We start from the raw sequence: 20327 nt of genomic DNA on the forward strand, positions 1-20327 counted from the left end.
ATATGTTGGTAATTTTCAAGCAGGTAGGTCAGAAGTCCACTGCTGATAGTCACCTTCTGGGTGAATTTTATGTCTCTCTTCCCTGAAGCTGCCAAAAACTCTTAAAAGAAAAACAGGTCATATTTTTTCTCTACTTTGCAAATAAGGCTTTACAAAACCTCATTTTTGGTGATGTTTCAAAAACCTTGCCAGGTATCTCTCATGCATAGAGATATGTGGTGTGTAAAATTGCTTCCTGAACAGTTAAGACTAAACAAAGTTGCAGGAAATTGAGTACAGATTCTGCAGTATAATATTATGTTAAGCATCATATTCCATTAAGCAGCATCATTATGCTACTGGCAATGTTACAGTCTCTATGTTTTTAAAATAATTCTATTAATACTGAGATTCACAGAATAGCCAGGAAGAATTCTGCAGTCTAAGTATCAAGAGAATTTTAGTTTCATAAATGTTAATACACTAAAAATTGCCCTGTTTTTTTAAAGTACAGTGACTAGAAGTTAAGTGAATTTGCTTTAGTATGGAAAATAAAGACCCTTTAAACTTAAGAGAAACGGAGGTGTGACTGTGTAAAATAGCAACAGATATATTCTGATTTTATGGAAAGCTTTTGTTACTTACCACTGGCTTGCCTATATTAGAAAGAAGTGCTTCCAGTGCTTTTATTTCTTCATCCTTTTCTTAAAAAATAAAATCAAATCAAAAGAGAAGTACCCATGAATATTGTGCAGTAACTTTACAGTGAAATAGCTCTTCAAATTCAACAACTGCACACAGAAGAAAACATTTATAAAGTAGAACATCTTGCTAACTTGCATTCATCTAGGACAACATGAAACCAAAAAAGCTTCTGAAGAAGTTGTTAATATAAAACTATTTCTAAAGCCCTTCTGTGCTTTATGGAATACAGAAAGCCTGGTTAACATATATTAATGTATAACTTTAAACCAACTGCTGCTCTGGAGAACTTAAGATATTGGATATTTTCCACAGATTTCTCTTTGGATGTAGATACAGTCAGGCTACAGTAGTTAGTTTAAATATGTTATTGCACATCAGCTGGAAGCCTACTGGTAAACTGCTGGCCTTCCTCAATTGCAAGTGAAACAACTGAAGGGTTTTTGTGCTAGCTGAAGGTATAGCTGAGCTTTATAAAGGATTTATAGTTTACAGAAAGCATTTTAACTGCTTTTCTCACATAATATTTAAATGTTATTATCTCAATAGTGTAAGTGAACAGGCTACTCAGTTTTGAAGGTGTGGCTAGGCATTTTTAATTCATTCAACCTGCCTTAAACTAAACATAAAAGAAAAACAAAGCGTGACAAAATCCTTAAAAAAATAGAAAAAATCTATTTACAATTTCCTGTTTCTAAGATGGTTTATGCTGTTGAAACAAATAAAATGCTTTTCTGACTTGTATGACAACTCTAAGTCACCGCCTTCTGTCTGACAAGTCTCTCAGTACACAATTTCCCCCAATGCCTCCTAAAATAGTTTTGAGAGGTGGATGTTCCCATTTTTCATATAAAATATTTCTAAGGAAACATCACCATCATTTTTGTAATGTGTAAATAACAGTACATTTCATCACTTGTCCTTGTTAAAATTAGCTCATAGACAGACACCAACAAACAGAAAGTAAACTGAAGCCTAATAGAAAGTAAACTGCCACTCTGGAACTATAGTGACAAATATTCAGGTTTGGAGCAATAGTTCCCAACTTCTGATTTTAGGCTGTATCTCAAATGTGACCTTTGGTACTAAGCTTGCACAGGATATCATCTACACATGTTTTTAAACAGCTCTCCTAGGTTGAGATTTCCTGGTTTCGATTAGATGTACTTTCTTCACAATTCATTTTGTTTACAGCAATATAATATACATTGGCACAAAATTATTATCTCAAAGCAAACTTCAGAGAATTGAGAAAAATCATGGTTTATTTCCCTTAGCATCACCGATTACAGTTCCTTATTCTGAGAACACTGCTCTTGGCTGATGACAAGTCTTTGACGTTATGTTCACAATCTGAAGGACAATGAGACCTCAAAGTTGCATAGTGACACATCATTAGATTTGACAATGACTGTATGACTGAGTGAATTCAGTCCATCTGTGAGATCACAAGCTTTCCAGTGAAATAAAGATATTAATAATAAGCACACTCCCTATGGTAGTGTCTTAGAAAACATGAACTCACAGGGACTAATGTGAGGACCAGCCTTTTTCTACAAGGGCCTTTCAACAGTGAGTGTATAGGGATAGATCAATTTTATGTAAAAGCAGTATCTCTTTTACAAAATATTCTTTATCAAGTTGGGTGTATATTTTTTGATTCAGACACTCGATTCTTTCCATGTTTTCTACAACATCAAGCAGGCCATCAATATTCAGTGATTCCTTAAAATGCAAGCACTCCAAACAAAACCAGAGATTTTTCTTTAAACTGTCATGAAGTGCGACTCATAATATTTCCTCAAATTTACATGGAGACTCCCATACCAGTAGTTTTATTTTCTTAGGCTCACATTCCCATGTGATAAACAGGCTAATCACCCTTAACTTCACTCTACGTACGTCAGGGCACTTAGAGGCTGCTACTCAACTTCAGGACTGTCAAAGTGTGATGTTTTATTTACAAATGTTATGCACAGTCACTATAATAATAATATATGATTATTTGTCCAGTCCAGACACTGGACTTGCATCATATATTAATATGTGTGTTTATGAAGTGTTTTCGAGAACACCTACCTTCTACTTCTGTATCTGTCTGAGAATTACTTTTTCCTTTACCCAAAGACTTGAATTTGGTAGAAGCTGTGCTTATTCCAGCTGCATCCTGTCCTTTTGTAAGTCCATTAGGTTCACTTGTAGGAGAAGGACATTTCTGAGGAGACGATGGAGGACTGTTTAACTTATCCTTCTGAGTTCCATGTCGATCTTTTAACTTTTTTTGTAACCTTTCATATGTTTTACTAGACCTTTCATCTCTAAAGTTGGATCTTCCATGAGCAGGCAGAGTATCTAAATGAAGGATGGAAAAACAAATCATTAAGAACAGAATCTAATTTTAAAATCTACCAAAAATGCTATGCAAGTTAAATGTGCACCTGTGTGAAAAACTGTATCTCTGCTCCTATTTGAAAACTGAAGTATCCAGCAGGTAAACATTAAATGGACATTAACAATCTGTTAGGGAAGAGATTGTAATCTTTCCCTCCCCCACATTTTCTCCACTTAAAAATTACTCTTGAAATGTTTCTATAATCTTCCTTGATCTGTGAAGTACAGAATGAAGTCTGTACAGAAAAATGTGCTACTTTACTACACTGGAGGAGGTTTGATCTAATGTCGAATAAATAAATCCATTAAGTTTTGGACTGCAGATAGAGCTCTAATACTTTAATGATACTTCAGCAGGAATCAACAGGGAAAACACCCATAAAAGCAGAACCTGTGTTCTATGGGGCAATGGAAAGGCACTAAAACACTGAAGACAGCTTGGCCGGGCCTTGTAAGTGCACTATACCTGTACACAGTAACCCCAGGCATTGCTGCAGTAGCCCCAAAGTCTCATCTGTAAGTCAGAACTGGCTTTGGAAAAAAGTCAGTACCACACTACTGACAGCATTAAACTGTAAACTGCTGAACTCCTTTGTCCAGTTCTAACATTTGTATTCATTTCACCTTTATGCTTAGAAACACTTTACTGACTCAAGACTTTATATACCAAGTCTTTCCTCAGTGTAACCCTGCCTATGATAAATGCTGAAAGCTTTAAAAAAATCCTTCAAAATCACCATAGAATTTGCTCATTTTCAGGTAAGTTGGATAAGTCAGTGTGAATGGATGCTCATTTTCAAGTAAGTTGGGTAAGTCAGCCTATTTGTTATTCCTTAAGAGATAAGAAGTACTGAAAATAAAATCAAATAAGAACTTTCTTGCAAGGATAAAAAGAAAAAAATCAGAGAACTTCTCCATTTCTGTTGTTTTTTTAAGTCAGCTTAATTCACAGAAAGTTTGACAGAGGACTTCTAGATAAACTGTGACTATTTAGAAATGTGATTTTTCACTACCTTTAGAGAGTTCAGTGCTCCTGTCAGGGAACTACTGTGCTCTATGAGCACCTGGTTGTTTTCTGTGGATGGTTTTTTTGGTGGTTTTTTTTTTTTTTTAAATTTTTTTTGTTTGTTTTTTTCCCTTAAATTTAGATTCCTGAAATAGGAGCCTAACTGTGGGTTTTGACTTTTGAAAGCTACAGACAAAGTCAGAGATCCAGAATTAAATATGAAATCTGTAGCAAATAAGTAACAAATTACAGTATTAATACTTAACTTTCCTAAACCCAAAGACATTTTACATACACATTGAAAATAAAGCAAACAAAGAATCCCACTTTATCATTTTTTTACATTAGCCATTTAGTAAATTATCACTGAATTAATATTTAAAGTGATATAACCTGGCAGCAGAAATCTAAAAAAATATTATTCCATTAAGAAGCATCATTTTATGTGTTTAATTATCATACCCCAATTTCTTAATTTAGCAAACTAAAAGCAAACAACTGCCATCTACAAGAAATCAGGAAATTAATAAAACTACAAAGAAGCATCCAGAGAGCATCTAGTAATGTACTATTATCAAAGTAGTGCAAGAAGAAATAAAGTATAACATAAGAATACTGAAACACTAAGAATTCCAGGAAGATCAAGACATTGGTATATTCTTATCTGACCATTTTGCTCGTGCTAACTATTTAAGCTAAGCAAATTGATGAAGGCCATTTTTAGGTTATTTTAGTAGTATCACAGAATGCTGAAAAGTTGTGTTTAACCTCCTTCCTCATAGCTTCTAGCTTTCTCTAAAAACAGAAACCTAGAACTGCTCTCTGAAAGTCTTTCAAGGTCGGCACCTGCCTTATCTAAAGAAAAGCAAGTCTACCAGAAATGTAAATATTAATCTAACAAACCAGCCCCTGAGTTAGAACACAAATACACTTTGCCTCCAAACCACACCAAAGGCAGATGTCAACAGCACTATCAAAGAGGGCTTTAACCACTTTATTAATAATTTAGGTTAGTGGCACCTCATTACTCCAACTGGACTTCAAAGGGACATTCAATTAAATGCATACAGTTTTATGAAAAATGAACCACTTTTTTCCTTAATACTAAGGATTCCTCTTTCATACTTCAAACAGGATGTTTGCAAGACAGGAGATCTCAGAACAGTGCTCAGGCATGGATTTAAATGCTGAATCACTACAAACACTTTCTGCATCATTTTCCTGTGAAAATCTGTAACTTACACATGTAAGAATCAATCTCTAAGTTTAGTAGATCACTGAGCAGACAACCAAACAAATTAAGAGAACTTCTGGAATAATAAGCTTCAGCCAAATCAAGGCTGGTATCCACATAACATTTTTTTGCATATGACTCCCATTCAAGCTGTAAGTCTTGCTTAACAAAGCCCACACAATAACATAACAGATGCTGGAAATGAGGCAGAACACTATTCCCTTTGACAAAATGTGTAATATTTGATGAGCTACTTACCCACATCCCCATAGACTTGGGAAGTGTGATACTGTGGAATGTACTGCGTTGCCATGTCACCGGCTCCAGTCACAGGTGAGTATATATGACGAGGTGGAGGAGGTATCATGGCTGGAAGAGGAAGGAAGCCAGGCAGTGGGGGATGTGGAGGCCTGTGTATCACTGTGTGACCACCAGGATGAAATTCTGGAGCCTGGGGAACCACCACAACCCTTCGAACACCATTATCCTCAATAACCTGTACAGTGAGAGACACCACGCACCAAAAGAGAAATTATAGTCTGAAAAATATGCTTCTGTAGATCCTTAAACAAAATCACGAACAGTAAACCCCTTAAATCTGACAAAAGGAAAACAGGAAATAGCAAGGGAATAAAAGGGACATTAAAGAGCTATCTATGTTAAGTGTATTAACTGCAGCAATGCCATTAATTTCTCAATGTGGTGGGGAAGAAAACTTTTAAAAAATCTGACTGTAAGAGTATATAACAAACAACCTGGTGTATTAATGGCACAAGCCAAGCTTCTCCTAAGGGTCCTGTTCCCACCCTCATTCACACTGCTCGTATGCTACACTGCTGTAGGATTTGTTTGACAGCATAACAACTAGATTGCTCCCTAGAAATGAACTGGTGAACTGACAGACCTCACTCTGCATCAATAGAGAGAGAAAAGCCAAGAAGTGTCTGGTTTTTGCTCTGTCCCCAACTCAGCCCACCAACACTAACCCAGGAGACACCAGCCATACTGGCCCTGCAGCAATCACCATGTGCATCAAGCTGTTAGCAAACAAACTACCAGGATAGTAGTCAGCCCTCCCAAAACTCCTTCACAAGTAAAGTAGTCCTAAAATTTATTGTCTTTCTCTTCCCCATATCCTTCTGCCTGTAAAGAGGTCTTGAATTCTGAAGGAAGTCACACGCTACTCAGAAAACGGGGCCTTTGTGGCAGCCACTGGCAGACTGTAGTGCGAGGGATTGTGAAAAATTAGCAAATGGGAGATGTGACAGCAGCCTTAGTGTGAGGTACCCGAGTGTGGCCCTTAGCAATGCTGGCAGAAGTTCCAAGCAGTGGCACTAGCATATGCAATCCCACGGTGAGAATTTGTAAAATGCACGGAGCTGAGGTGTGCTGAGCATGGTACTTGTAGCACGTCTGGGCTGTGCAGCATGTGGGGCTCTGGTGCAAAGCAGGCACAAGGGCACAAACTGTACCAAGTATTGAAGCAGAAAATGTTCAGTAAATGAGAGTGGGTCATCAACTAGACCAGGAACAAGGGTCTGCCCCTGAAGCACCTCTCATCATTACCCTCTCTAAATGTTTATAAATTCACATAAATATATGACTGTCGGTGACATTTAGAGATGATCTTGGCATATTTTGACTTGTGTGTATCATGTATTAGTAACTTTAGTGTATGGGATGCCAACAACTAAAACGTTCTTCATTTCCAAATAAAATGTTGTAGAATAAAGTCACAGCAGAAACGGCAATGGAAGGTTTAAGATGGAACACTTATCCAGAAAAGGGGGAGAAGAATGGAGTATCATGACTACATTCAATAGCAGGGGACAAAGCGACCCTGTGACATAAGTTTTCACTGACATTTGAAATGAGATGGGGACATGTACACATACACCAATAAACATCCTGGTGCAACAGGAACAGATCAATAGATCAAACACTTAATGCCAAGCTGTTTTCAGCTCCACTGTTTAAGGTTAATGGAATCATGCTTGGCTAGATTTAGCCCTGTGCCCTAAAGTGAATGCTTTCATCAAGTCCGTGACAGAAAGCTGCTTGGAGGATCATTGGTTTTACATGTCCCCATTAGGGGTTGATGTGCATCTGGTACATCTGGAACAGAGCTTCTGATTTTGTTTTCTCTGCCAGCAATCTAATTTGTACAGCCCCAAATTATCCTGCTAGCTGAACCAATGCAAGGTAAGTGAGATTGGTATAGGAAATTGTTTCAAAACTTCACCACTGTGCTGAGAGAAACAGTGCTGTAGATAGAGCTGCATGCCTCTGGTACTGTAGGATATGCATATGCAACAGCATTCAGAAGACACAAAAGTGTGTACACAATGGAAATGACCTCACTTTACTTAATAGATTGTTGGAAATTAATGTTACTTAAGTGAACACAGCTTTAAAAAGCATGCATACCATATGACTTCAAGAAATTGGTTATTTTCTATAAACAGAAATCTAGCCTTCTTGGGAAAAAAGTAATTAAAGACAATACAATTCAAATCTGTGTAACCATAGCTGTGTGGTACCCTAAAGGCAGAATATATTAGCAGTAAATACAACTAGAACTTCTGCTGTCCAATGAAATTCTCTAAACACTGAAATGTAGTTTTAATTATTTAAGTCCCTTTTGGTTACAAACCCCTCAAAATACTGCAACTTATTATGATTTTATGAGTAAACTCAGATTATGTAGGAAGCAGCTCCCATTAAAAAACAAATAAGCTGCTTAGTTTACAGCTTGTTTCCTTGGGTTTGCTAATAGCCTGAGTAACTTAGAAATAGTCACTCAATTCATTACAGCAGGGACCTTATGTTTAACAAGCCTGTAACTGTGTTTCCAGATCTAACATCTGCTCAATGGTAGGCCTCTTGCAGACAACTACACAGATAAAAACGCTCCAAAAAGCAGTCAGAGCATCATGCTAAGTCTATAATTTTAAGTTTAAAACATAAACAAGCTCTCTATTATCCCAGCTGTGCTAGGAAAACATAGTTCTGGCACAGGCCTGTTTGGTTGAGTGAACCAACCAAACATCACTGGAAAACTCACTGCAGACAGTGAATATAGATGGCTTAGGAGAGGATGAATAAAGATGTGCTTTCTTTCAGTTTTACAGCTACAGTTCCAAAAGAAGAGGAAAGGAAAAGGAAATCAGCTGATGAATTGCTTTTTAGTTATGTGACATAAGAAAAGTAAATCTTTATTCAGTGGTTATCCCCAACTTCTAACAGAGGACAGTACACTGTACCACTGCCAAACAGGAACTGAAGCAAACAGAGGCATAATAGAACTAAATGAAAATGGAGAGACAAAAGATTGTTATGTTGAAGTTCTTCCAGGCTGACGGTTTAGGACATTTAGCTGGTTTCCTATTCAATACAAAATATAACTGCAGCTGCTGACCTTTAAAAATATACCATACCTGAAGAAACTACAGAAGTTTTCTAGGACTGCAGTAAGTCTGGGAAAACTCTTAGTTCGATAATGTTAGACTTTCCTGTTTTGCAAGACTGCTATCAAATCTTCTGGCTTTTAAGAGGAACTCCCATCACAAACCTCAAAGTCTGGTATGTTTTGTCAGTAATAAACCCTTCAGAAGGCTTATAAACTACAAGTTGTCCTGGACTATGGTACTTCTACTCAGATGAAAACAGTCAGTGAGCTCATTCCACCTGCAGTCTGATATGGATAGATGTGATTCACCTTCAGTTCAAAGGTCAGAGTGCTGTGCTAAAACAACACCTGCTTGGACTAACAAATGCCAGTGAAAGGCTAATGAATGGGCCTCAGCAAGGCCCAGCCCTTCAGCATCTTTGATTCGAACTGTCCTCAAAGGAAGGATGAAGTAATTAAAAAATATTTTTCAGATTGGCACATGTTACACAACTTTTAAAACATGTACTTCATCAAATGAAAACAAGTAAGAAATATACTAAAATCCCAATTTTCACTTAGCTCTAAATTTCTTTCACTTCTTTAAAAATGAATTCTAATAGGAACTAGTACTTTTTACTATGACCTGAAGATATATGGACTTCTAGTGATTATTTGTAAGTCATTTTTCTTCTGCCTGCTTGGGAACTCAACTACAAAAGATGCAAAGAATCAACTTATTAGTAAACTTCCAAGCGATGAAAGATAAAATCAGAGTAATAGTCTGCCTGCCCTAATAGCCTTTTCTTTTCTTTTGCTAGAGGACAATTTTTTTTATGTCGTTTAAACAATTTGTCCAACATCTGCTGACACTGTGGGCTTTTTTGTTGTATTTTATGCATTGTAGTCCCTTCACAGTGTACACCACTGGATACACACTAAGTCAGAGGTAGACTGGTCATGACAACAGAATGTCTTGAGAGGGACTTACATCACGGGGAGTGGCATTCAACTGCTCTAACTTCCAGATCTGACCTACTAAGCCCTAGACTTGTTCGACAGGCGAGGGAAAGAAAGAGGCACCATTTAAAAGGCCACACATCTCATTATAATTCACATGTCAGAAATAGCCAAGAGAAATCATCCTTTTAATCTACTTTAAAGGATGTCCAGGTTATCTAGCTCACATTTAATTTCCAGGCATCTAAATTAGGAATCACACAGCAGTGAAAAAATGAGAACCCCATTTTAAGATAAGTGGTGGAAACACTTATTATATGATAACCTAGTCCCAATGGACAGCTGACATTTTTTTCCATGTTGTTTGCTGTACTTTTTCAAATGACCTGTTTTTCTCCTTATCTACAGGGTAATTCCCAGACATGAACTATGTACATGCATAAATTATATAGTATATACATATTGCTGCCACTATAAAATATCCACTAACACAGGAATCAGTACAGGTCTTGAACAAGCAAGTATTTGGTTCATGATTGCATTTTATATTCAGAAAGCATCTAGTACATTAGGATTCTGAACTCAGCAAGGAACTGTGCTTGCAACTGTCATGTACATAGTTAATATATAACTGAACAGGCACAGACACAGCATGAGACATCTCCTCTTATCTCCTTGCTTGATCACAGTCACTGAAATCTAACAAATTATTTTAATAAATTAGTGATTATGGTTCCAGTTCCAAAATTTGCATGAAAAGAAATAAATTAAGAAGCAAGTGAAGTGACATACCTGTGGGGCATATCCAGGAGGCACATAAATAGTAGGCACTGAACCATTTGGGGACATCATTGGAACCTGAGCAGGACCTAAGTGGGTTACAGAAATATTCAGTACAGCACCATTTAATAATTTGAGAAAGCTGAAAGAACATACTGAGCTGTAAAGTCTCTGTGAAAAATATACAAGATAACATGGATAAACAAAGGCAATGAACTGTACAGATAAAATTACAGCATTGAACATTCTTTGAAATCTAAAAAACAGTTGAACCAGAAACAAGCTAAAAAAAATCCCCAGCAGATATTTCTCCTATCTCTGTCAATAAACTCACAGAAGAGCTCATGTAAAAACTCAACAGTTGACCAATCAAAAGAAATGCCCCAAGATGAAAAGACAATAGAAGAGATTATAAAACAGAAACAAACAAAAATATTTGAAACCAGCTGCTGAAACCAGAACCTATTCAGTTAAGAGTTACAAAGAAAATTACTTACAAAATGGCTGGTTTTTACTACGGTCTTAACAACTAAAGTAGTCTCAAGTACCACAGCAGTGGGAGGTGGCAAACAAGACGTGAACTTAAGGTCCCAGGGAAAAGCCAGTGTATTACCAACTAGTAAGTCTGCTCCAGCTAATGGGAAAAGTCAGGACACCATGATGTTCCTTGTAGCATGCAAACCATAAAGAAAGGAGTTTACACACACTTAGATAAATATGACACAGTGGGAATGTGTTCAAGTAAAGAGTCCCATCCACAGGCACCTGAAGAACCTGTTCTGCGTATTAGACAAAGCTTCCAGAAAAGAAAATGAACAGCAAGGTGATAAATTGTTGCTATGTTCTCAGAGAGCTGCAAAGGATCTCACAGTGCTCACCAATCAGATGACAAAAACCCAGAAGGAATAATGTTGGTAAGTGCAAAGTGATGCACCTGGATAAAACCAGAAGTGTTTCCTTACAGCGGTAAGCCATAAATCAGATGTAAACAAACATACAATGCAGCTACTACATGGATTTCTAAAGAAATACCAGCCAAGTGTTGTTTAGTGGTATTCGCAGAAAGAAAGAGAACATTAAAAAATCATTACTAACATAACAGGGAACAAGCAGAAAACATCATTATGCTGTGGTATAAATCCATGCTGTACCTCAAATCCTTGAGCAATGTGTTTGACTCCACCTTTCAAAAAGAACACAGAGGACTACAAAAGGATAAAAAAAATGTTTACAGTGGCTTTCCACCTGCTTATCAGGAAAGATTCAAGACACCAGGATTCTTCCACAAGAAGATGGTTAAAGGGCTGGTAGCAGAAGAACAGTAAAAGACCTATTTAAAAAAACCCTAAAAATGGAAAAATAGATAATTTATAGTTTCTTGTTTGCAAAAACTAATTCACCAAGTAAGTTTTAAAACAGATAAGGGAATTTCTCATAAAATGCACAGCTAAATTGTCTAACTCCTTGCTTAAGAACAGTGCAGAAACTAAAGATTAGGTTCAGTTTGGGAGAAGTAATCCATTAAGAGCTGTAAAAAACGTAAGTAGGACTTTTGTTTCATGAGCAAGGACATTTCTTCTGAGTGCCTGCCCTATCCTTATGCTGTCCTCTTTAGTATTTGATACTGGCCTTTACCAGAGCGAGCCCATTGGTACAGACTCAAGAGGGATGTCCTTAGGTTACTGTGTTTTAAATAAACAAGGGAACAAACACTGAATTTTAATAATTAAAGAAATACTGAAACAAAATATAATTTGAACAAGTTTTGTGACAAGACAAAATGTTGGAATTCAGACACTGTAGGCTGCATTCTGCAAATTTCAAATCCAGTGTATTGAAGCTACCAAAAGTACCAATCCAACTTAGTGCAGTTTGAGTAATACCTTCTGAAAGGGCATTCATAGCTCCATCTTAATGTTTTTTAAAACTCTGTTAGGATCGGCAAATGGAAAGCACATCGTAAAAACAAAGTATGGTAAATAAGATTAGCACATCTCATTCTGATCCATATGGACTTTACAGAAAAATAAAGGTACCTCTGCCTGAAAGCAAAGAGCAGGGAAAAGCAATGAAAAGCACTCCTCAGAAAAGCAGTATGCAATCCAACTTGATTGCACATATTATAGGAACTTCTTTAGAATAAGACAGAGAAGTTTGCAAACATGTTACCTAAAAAGAATCACCTTTATTATCAACAAAATGCTAACCCACAACAGGGGGAGGGGGTGAAGACACTTTAAGAACAAGGTCTTTTATGAATTATTCACTGAACTGTGCAACAGCAAAGAACATAAAGACTACAGTAAGCTATAAATTGAGAATTGAAATTTTCTTCCAGTGTTTTTGCTCATCTGAAACTCAAAAATGTTTCAACAAAAGTTTCTCCTGAGTATGAAGTGCTAAAAAGAAATGAAAGTGAAGCGAAAATCAGCAAGAAAAACTTAAAATAGTGCATTACCTTACTAGAATAAATACAAAAAGGTCAAAAATAATGGAAGCACATTCATTGTAAGTTGCCGGTGAAATAAATAATGGTTTAAATTCTTACATAAGAAGCTGGATCTTATACAACTTGTACCCTGCATTGCTGACCTGCAGTTTTTCTATAATGAGTTCAAAACACGGATACTTCCATTAAACTCACAATTTTAAACTATGTAATTGTCAAGTAAATGGAGAATTAAGACCACATTTACTTGAACTTCTTACAGAATACCATGTCCTTGGGGGATGACGAAACTCACATATGCAAGCTGTTTCTTTGAGAATTGGTGATTATCTGTGTTTGGCTTTTCTGTTTTGTTTTATTTTAAGAATCTAGAGAATATTGTTTAACAACCTTTTTAAGGTTTACTTATTTAGCACTTTAATCTCTCTAACAAACACAGAGCAGTTATCTCCCATCCAGTACAAAGGTTGACCCACAAAGCCATTTTCAGTATACCATAATCTAGCAGTCACAAAAGTAAAGGCATAAACTGAACGTGTGAAAAACTATTGCAGTGTTAGAATAGAGTCAAATCAGTCGTTTCAAAATTTGCATCCCATCTTTTGCACTTTAAGTACCAGAATTAATGAAAACATATTTGAAAATTCAAGAACTCAAATTTACTTCTGATTAGATTTCCAAGTGCCTGTGAAATGAAATTTCTAGGCGGCTATCCAAGAAAATGATAAGCATGGGACAAAAGTTGGCAGACTTCACAGGTGTTTTGAATGAACATCGTGTTTTACAGCAAGAGTACTGATTTCTTGATAGGAAGCATATTACAACCTGCAAAATTTTATCTGAAGATAAAATTATAATAGGCTAAAAAACATTTTTTTTTATTCACTAATGTGAAGATCTCAGCTCTCTTGTGGTGTAATACACTATAAGAGGAATTTTCATGTTTTTTAGGTATTGGCTGGACTGCTGTATTACAAAACCAGTGTGTTTTAACCATGAAGTGAGAGTTATTAAAAAGCATCAGCAAACAACAGCATCGGGAATTCATGTTACGGAAACAACTAATTTTCCACTGCAGATAAATATAACTGATTTAATCAAAATCACTGTATAATGAATGTTGATGACTTGATTGTTGGTAAGGAGAGGTCTAAAATCTTTGATACATTTTCAGGTATACAAGTTCTCTTACATAGTAAGTGGAAAAGAAACATTGTGGTAGTGGAAACAAGCACATAACTGGTTTACTTTATTACTGAAAAATGTCAACTAAGGGTTGATTTAATGGAACTGAAGCCAAGAAACAGATGTTTCACCACACTCTCAATTTATTATTGTCCTGAAATTCCACCAAGGAGGAATACCTCCTTCCCCTAGCAATAGCTGATGATCTTCTCCAACGTGCCTATTTGAACAGACTATAAAAACCTCATTATGCTCATTACAGCCACCATAAACATGCAGCAAAATTACCAGCGCTGCATCATCGCTAGGATCGTGACAAGCTGATCTAAATGTAGTAACACCTGAAAACCTGAGGATACCGCCACAGCTCGCCTTGCACATACACCATTTCTTTTTATTTCAACCATGAAGCATCGCTCCATTTTAAGCGGCTCATAAAAGCCCCGGGAAAGGTGCACACACCGGATTCCCAGCGCCGGGGCAGGGAATGCTCTTCCGGGGCGCTCAGCGCCCGGCCCTGCGCTCCAGCACCCGGGCTCCTACGGCCTCCCAGAGCCGGGCTCCTGCTCCCCTCACGGCTCCGGGTCCACCGCGGCCCCCGGGACCGCAGCCACCCCCCCTCCGAGAGCGCACCATCGACAGAGGGCCTGGCAGCGCTCCGACTCCTGGCCTACGGGTTTGGTTTTTTTTTTTTTTTTTCCCGGCCATTGCAGCTCTCCCCCATCCGCCACTGCCGCACAACCACAACCGCCGGCCCGCAGGTGTCGTGTTTCACCGCGGCGGCCAAACCGGGCAGGCAGGAGTCCTTACCGCTCATTTCGGGCCGGGCCGGGCCGGGCCGGGCGGGCGGGCGGCTGCTCCCGGCGCGCCGCGGCAGCGGGGCGGGGCGGGGCGGGGCGGCTCCCTCAGGTGCGCGGCCGGGCCCGCCCCGCCCCGGCCCGCCCCGCGGCCTCTCCGCGCCCTGCGCCCCGCCCTGCCCGCGCCGCCGCTTCAAGGGGCAGCGCCCTCGCCGAGAGCGACCTCTGCCTTCCCGCGGGGCTCCCCGCTCCGCTTTGTACTGTAATCTACCGACTGTCACTGGTGGCGCGATCCGAGTCATTTAGCTGAAAGCTTTTACGGTAATTAGCATAATTAAGTGCTAAAGAATTACTTAGGCCCAGTCCTTCCAGAGGATTTTCCTTGAGCTGACCTGCTAATCAGTTTACACCTAAGAAATGGGGTGCACAAGCAGATCTGGTTGCAAACAAACACTTCCCGGCCCAGCGTTTGGAGAGCTGCAATGACTTTGATAGTATTCTACGTGGATACTGCGGCTCATGAACACTGCTATACTTAGCATTAGCCTAATGTGAACGGTGATGAATCACTGCTATCCCCAGGAGGAAATCGCATTCAGGATTTACTGCAGCACATTAGGTTAACTATGGCTCTATAACCAAACACCCACACTTTGACATCACACAGGCGATGATATGCATCACTGACGCAAGCACTGACGGGATCAAACACAAAGGCCACGGCAGCAGAAACAATAGAGCGCCAGCTGACGTAGCAGCACGCCCCTCTAACACTGATGGGCAGCAGTAAATCAGTAGTCCCAGATGCCACAAACAGTTGCACCACTGTCTTTTACATAAGGAATAAGACTTCAAAGTTTTATTTTGGGTTCGCAACAGCTACAACTAATTAAAAAATCCAGCAACAACAACCACCGCCAGTTGGTCTACATTTGTCTTGTAAGTCGTGCCTGGAAAATACTTCCAAATTAATACTTTAAGTTAACCTCAACATCTTTACACATACTAGGTGCAACATAATAAAAGCAAGTAATAAGAAAAGAAGAAAGCAAGTACAGAACTTACTGTTTGGCCTAAGCTGGAGAAGAAGCACAAGAAGGAACTGGGAAGGACACAGGTGATCACAAGACTTCAGCTGGCAGTGCTCTCAATTTAACTCATCCCTTATGCTCTAAATTCATCCTGACAAAACAATCCCTTCCCTTCCCCCATCCATCTGTCTACTTTTGCCATCAAGGCTGGGGAACAGCCGCTGACAAAGCCACAACATCAATTGAAATGTATTAACTGACTAGGAAAAAAAAAAAGGAAACCTATCAGTAGACAGCAGGCTGGCAAACAAAAGGAAAAACGGAAGGTAAAACATTATCATAGTCCCTTTCAAAAGTGGGGTGAGGAGCATCAGTTTCTTTTAGAGAGACTTTGGAATAATGGATAAAAGAGCAGAAAGCTATGAAGCCTAACTAAAGTATTTCTAAAGATTACATCCTAATGAGATCCTGATCTTTCCCATGAAACCACACATACATATTCACAAGAAAATCCCTTCTCAGGCAAAGTGCAGAGATGACAGGTTCCTATAGCACTTTATCACTAATGCAGCTATCAGTTTTCTTTTATAATGGCCTGATATACTTTCAAAGGAAAAGGGTGACAATGGTTTCTATGTTCAAATGTTAAAAGTACTTTTATTTCACTTGTTTCTAAACAATGACCATGATGCAATTTTGTAATTAAAAAAAGTCCATGCCTTTGAATAGCACAAACTTCATAACACAAAGTTACACTTGAGAATTTGCAGAAGAATGATTGTAGTAATTTGAAATACTACAATAATAAGATTTTTTATACCTACTTTCTGAAGCAACTGTGTGCCACAGTGACGAATTCTACTTCACTAAAAAAAAGTAACATTGATTCAAAGATGTTAATGTGGAAATACAACACACACTTTGTACTGTTCAGCCCAGCCTGTTAAATTACTCTGTTTATTTTGCCAGCTTAAGGCAATGATTTAGTAACTATATGGAAGAGTTACATAAAAAAAATTGTTCACTCCCTCACAGAGTTCCAATTTAAATATTGGGTGAACCATGAATCGCTGCATTTCAGAGGGAGTCAAATGTGATATACCACACAGAGAGGCTTTGATAAAAATGTTATTATTCTTATCAGGAAAAATAATCTGCTCTCATTCTAATCTAACTGCACTGCATATAGCTTATCTTTTTCTTCAAGGATAGCCCAATTTCCTAGCACTAATGCTGAGCAGTACATATCTGCAACTTTTTCAGACTAAAATTTAGTATTTGTGCATGCTGCTTAATCATGTTGCACTTGATGCCCAACATTCAGACTAATTCTAATCAGGTGAGTTTGGTTCCACGCCCCTCCCCCCTCCCCCCCAATATAGCACTGCAGACCAGGAAGTTAAAAATTAAACACTGCTACTGACAACTGCTTGTGGTTAAGAGTGAAAAGCACAAGTCAGTCTCAACAGTTGGCAGTTCTTGGTGTGTAGACAGTGTCTTCTACAAAAGACTGTGCTGATCCAGAGAAGACAGATCTTGGAAGGAACAAGCATTAGCTTCAACTTCCTCCCCCTGCCTGCCTGATTGTGCTAAGAATAGTATTACATAGTATAATTACTTGTAAAACCCTTTTTATCATCCTGGTATTCAACTTATTACACTAATGAGTTTTTTTTTTTTACTTACCTGACTACATTGGCTTGAAACTAGAATGCAGAATTATCTGGCACATTCTGCTGGCACTCAATGAAGTCTCCTTTCCTATGTGCAAATTTCTTAACATTACTCCTTCCCAAATTATTATGCACACACATATATCTCTGTACATATATATACACACATATAATATACATAAAATTACTTTAATATGACTTAGTGAATATTACTTATACAAATCTAATGTATTGAATAAGAAAATCAACAGCATTCATATAAATGCTGGAACAATTTTATCAGATTCTAAGGTAAGGTATTATAAAATTATGGGCAAGAGAGGAGTCCATGGATATATAACAAAAAAATGTAATCTGTTTGTGCAAACTGGGATTAATACATCATACACAGTGTGAGAAAACATTAAAAAAATCATATCAGAAAAGGCTGTCAAGAAGAAATTCAGTGCCCAACTCAAATTTTTATTTCTGTCCAAGGCAGACATCTCTAAATACATACTACTGTGAGTCTCTGGAATCTACTAATAACAAGTACTTTCATCTGAAAACCTTTGGGTTGTCTAGTTTTCAATCTAATTATATAAAGGAATACAATGCAAATTCATATTGCCCATTTAAAATAAAACCACAGCAGAACAAAACTTATTATTATTATTACTATTATAAACAGCTGAAATCCTCCTAGTATGTAAAATAAGTACAAAAACATCTCTCTTTAAAGGGAACAATCTGGGAGTGATCATTCCTAACTAGAATATATAAAACTAAGTTAGTAGGATGTGGGGTATTTCAGCTTTCCAGAAATCCCATAATCCAGGATTCTACATGATTTAGTAGAAGAGGGAAAAATAGGAAAAACTAGAAAGACATTGGTTCCACTACTAGAGTTCAAGGGTGCAAAACCAGGGCTAAATATTTTTCTCTGTATAAGGTAAAAAGTTAATGTCAACTGCTGATTTTTAAAAACCCTCCCACCCAACAGCTCTGACAAATTTTACTGTGTTAGATGTGGTTCTTGAATTAGGTGAGTCTGCTGTTCTGATCAGATAAAAAGATTATTTGTAACAATACTACACAATGGAAAGAGTTTGGTCCTACAGGCCTACCTCTCTTCACACTCACTGCATACACTTATTTTTATGTCTCCATGTGAGGTGTTCACTTGAGTCCACCAACAAAGTTTCTGGCAACACTGCAGTTCCACAAACAAATGTTCAGATGTAGGTTTCTTAACCATGAAATAGATTTGAAGTAACACTTTATTACACAGTTTTGTTTCAAATCATGAGTGGAGAAAACAATCCATGAAGCTGACAATTCAAAAGGTGACATTTGTGATGAGAAATCATTCTGTCATGCCACAAACTGTAGGGAACAAAACCATGGAATTTATACAGAATCATATGGCAAAAGAGAGACTTAAGACCAAATTGAAAACATCTGATGTCATATACCTTACACTTTGCAGCATCTAAAGCAAACACTTGGCTTCAGCAGCCTGATTCCCTGGCTGGCTCCAGAGGACGAGTCTGCTTCTGCACATTCACCACAGCTTGCTCCTATTTAGGAGAGTGCTGTGAACACCAAACTAAGGAATAACCTGGGTGACTTCTGCTGGAGATGGACTACTAGAAACTGGAATGGAACACGCTTGTTTAATCCAAGAGCTTCTAAGTGGAAAATTCAGAGCCAGCCTTTAAAACAGGAAGTAGAACCCAGGATTTCACTTAAATCATGGAGGAATCCCCATTACATGAACAGAAAAAGGCAGCTTCCTTTCCCATGTGTTTTCACTCTAGAATTTTTTTTTTTGAGGTGAAGATGCCCACCTCCAAGAGACAATAAAAGAAAAGGCTAACTCAGAATTTCCCAGAGCCTCATGGCTAAGGGACACTGGTAGAATCAGGGAGCTACAGGTTTAGATTCTGTGGTACTTGTAGAGCTCAGATTTTTTTCAGTTGTGGGCAAGTGCTTTAAACAATTTCCTGCTGATGATACTGTTTGCATTTCAGAATCAACTTAATACAGCCCAAGTAGACAAGCAGCCTTTCTTTTTAGCGAGACAGACCGGCATCATTTATATACTGTTTCTATACCCTAGTCTCTGCCTTTGATGTCTGTCTCCTGACTGTCCCCTGCAGCCTCATGTTTTGTAGCATTAGAGGCATGTAGGGAATTCCACAGTCAAAACAGGAGAAGCAATGGATTCAGCATGCTTGCTAGGATAAAATCATTATTTAGTGGATGACCTGGGCTGCATCTGAGACTTCTGCAGCTAAATCTAAGTTACAACTAAGGTGGAATCCAAGCATCTTAAACATGACCCCTTACAATCACAATTCTTCCCAAAGACATAGTTTTTCTCTGTCTTTTCACTAGTAACAAGCCTATAAATGCAGATACAATAGAGGATGCTCTGAAGACAGTGGAAATAAAAGTTTGACTGAAAAACTACTGATCTTGAACTCTGTTATCATTTCAACTGACATGATAAATACTTAAACATTCAGATTAAGATTTCTGGTTCTGCTATTGACTTAAGGTCCACATACAAGAATTTTCATGTCCAAAAAGCTTTGCAGAAATTTGATCCCAAATTAATTAACCCCAAACCAGGATAAACCAAGAAAAAGCTAAGTCTGACATGTCAGTCAGACGTAGCAACACAGAAAGGTGCCATGCTTGCTGCAAACATCTGCAGCCTCTTCTGCAGTTAAATGCTTGTACTATTGCACAAATCCCTTAATACTCT

At 38.0% G+C, this 20327-nt stretch overlaps 1 protein-coding gene across 11 annotated transcripts in view; it reads right to left on the reverse strand.

Annotated features, from left to right (window-relative positions):
* The window catches only part of FNDC3A (fibronectin type III domain containing 3A), a 111188-nt gene that overhangs the window by 39508 nt on the left and 51353 nt on the right, over positions 1-20327 (reverse strand). For 5 of the 11 annotated variants that reach the window (XM_068182147.1, XM_068182148.1, XM_068182152.1 and 2 more), the window contains 4 exons: positions 10453-10529; positions 5571-5808; positions 2761-3033; positions 625-683 (listed from right to left, as the gene is read on the reverse strand). In XM_068182147.1, the coding sequence (XP_068038248.1) occupies positions 625-683; positions 2761-3033; positions 5571-5808; positions 10453-10529 (647 nt within the window). Of the gene's footprint in view, positions 1-624; positions 684-2760; positions 3034-5570; positions 5809-10452; positions 10530-14884; positions 14939-20327 lie in introns of those variants that run through there. The other 6 variants (XM_068182157.1, XM_068182158.1, XM_068182153.1 and 3 more) reach the window with 4 other exon arrangements.

This window comes from Anomalospiza imberbis, chromosome 2, assembly GCF_031753505.1.
Source record: "Anomalospiza imberbis isolate Cuckoo-Finch-1a 21T00152 chromosome 2, ASM3175350v1, whole genome shotgun sequence".
NCBI lineage: Eukaryota > Metazoa > Chordata > Aves > Passeriformes > Viduidae > Anomalospiza > Anomalospiza imberbis.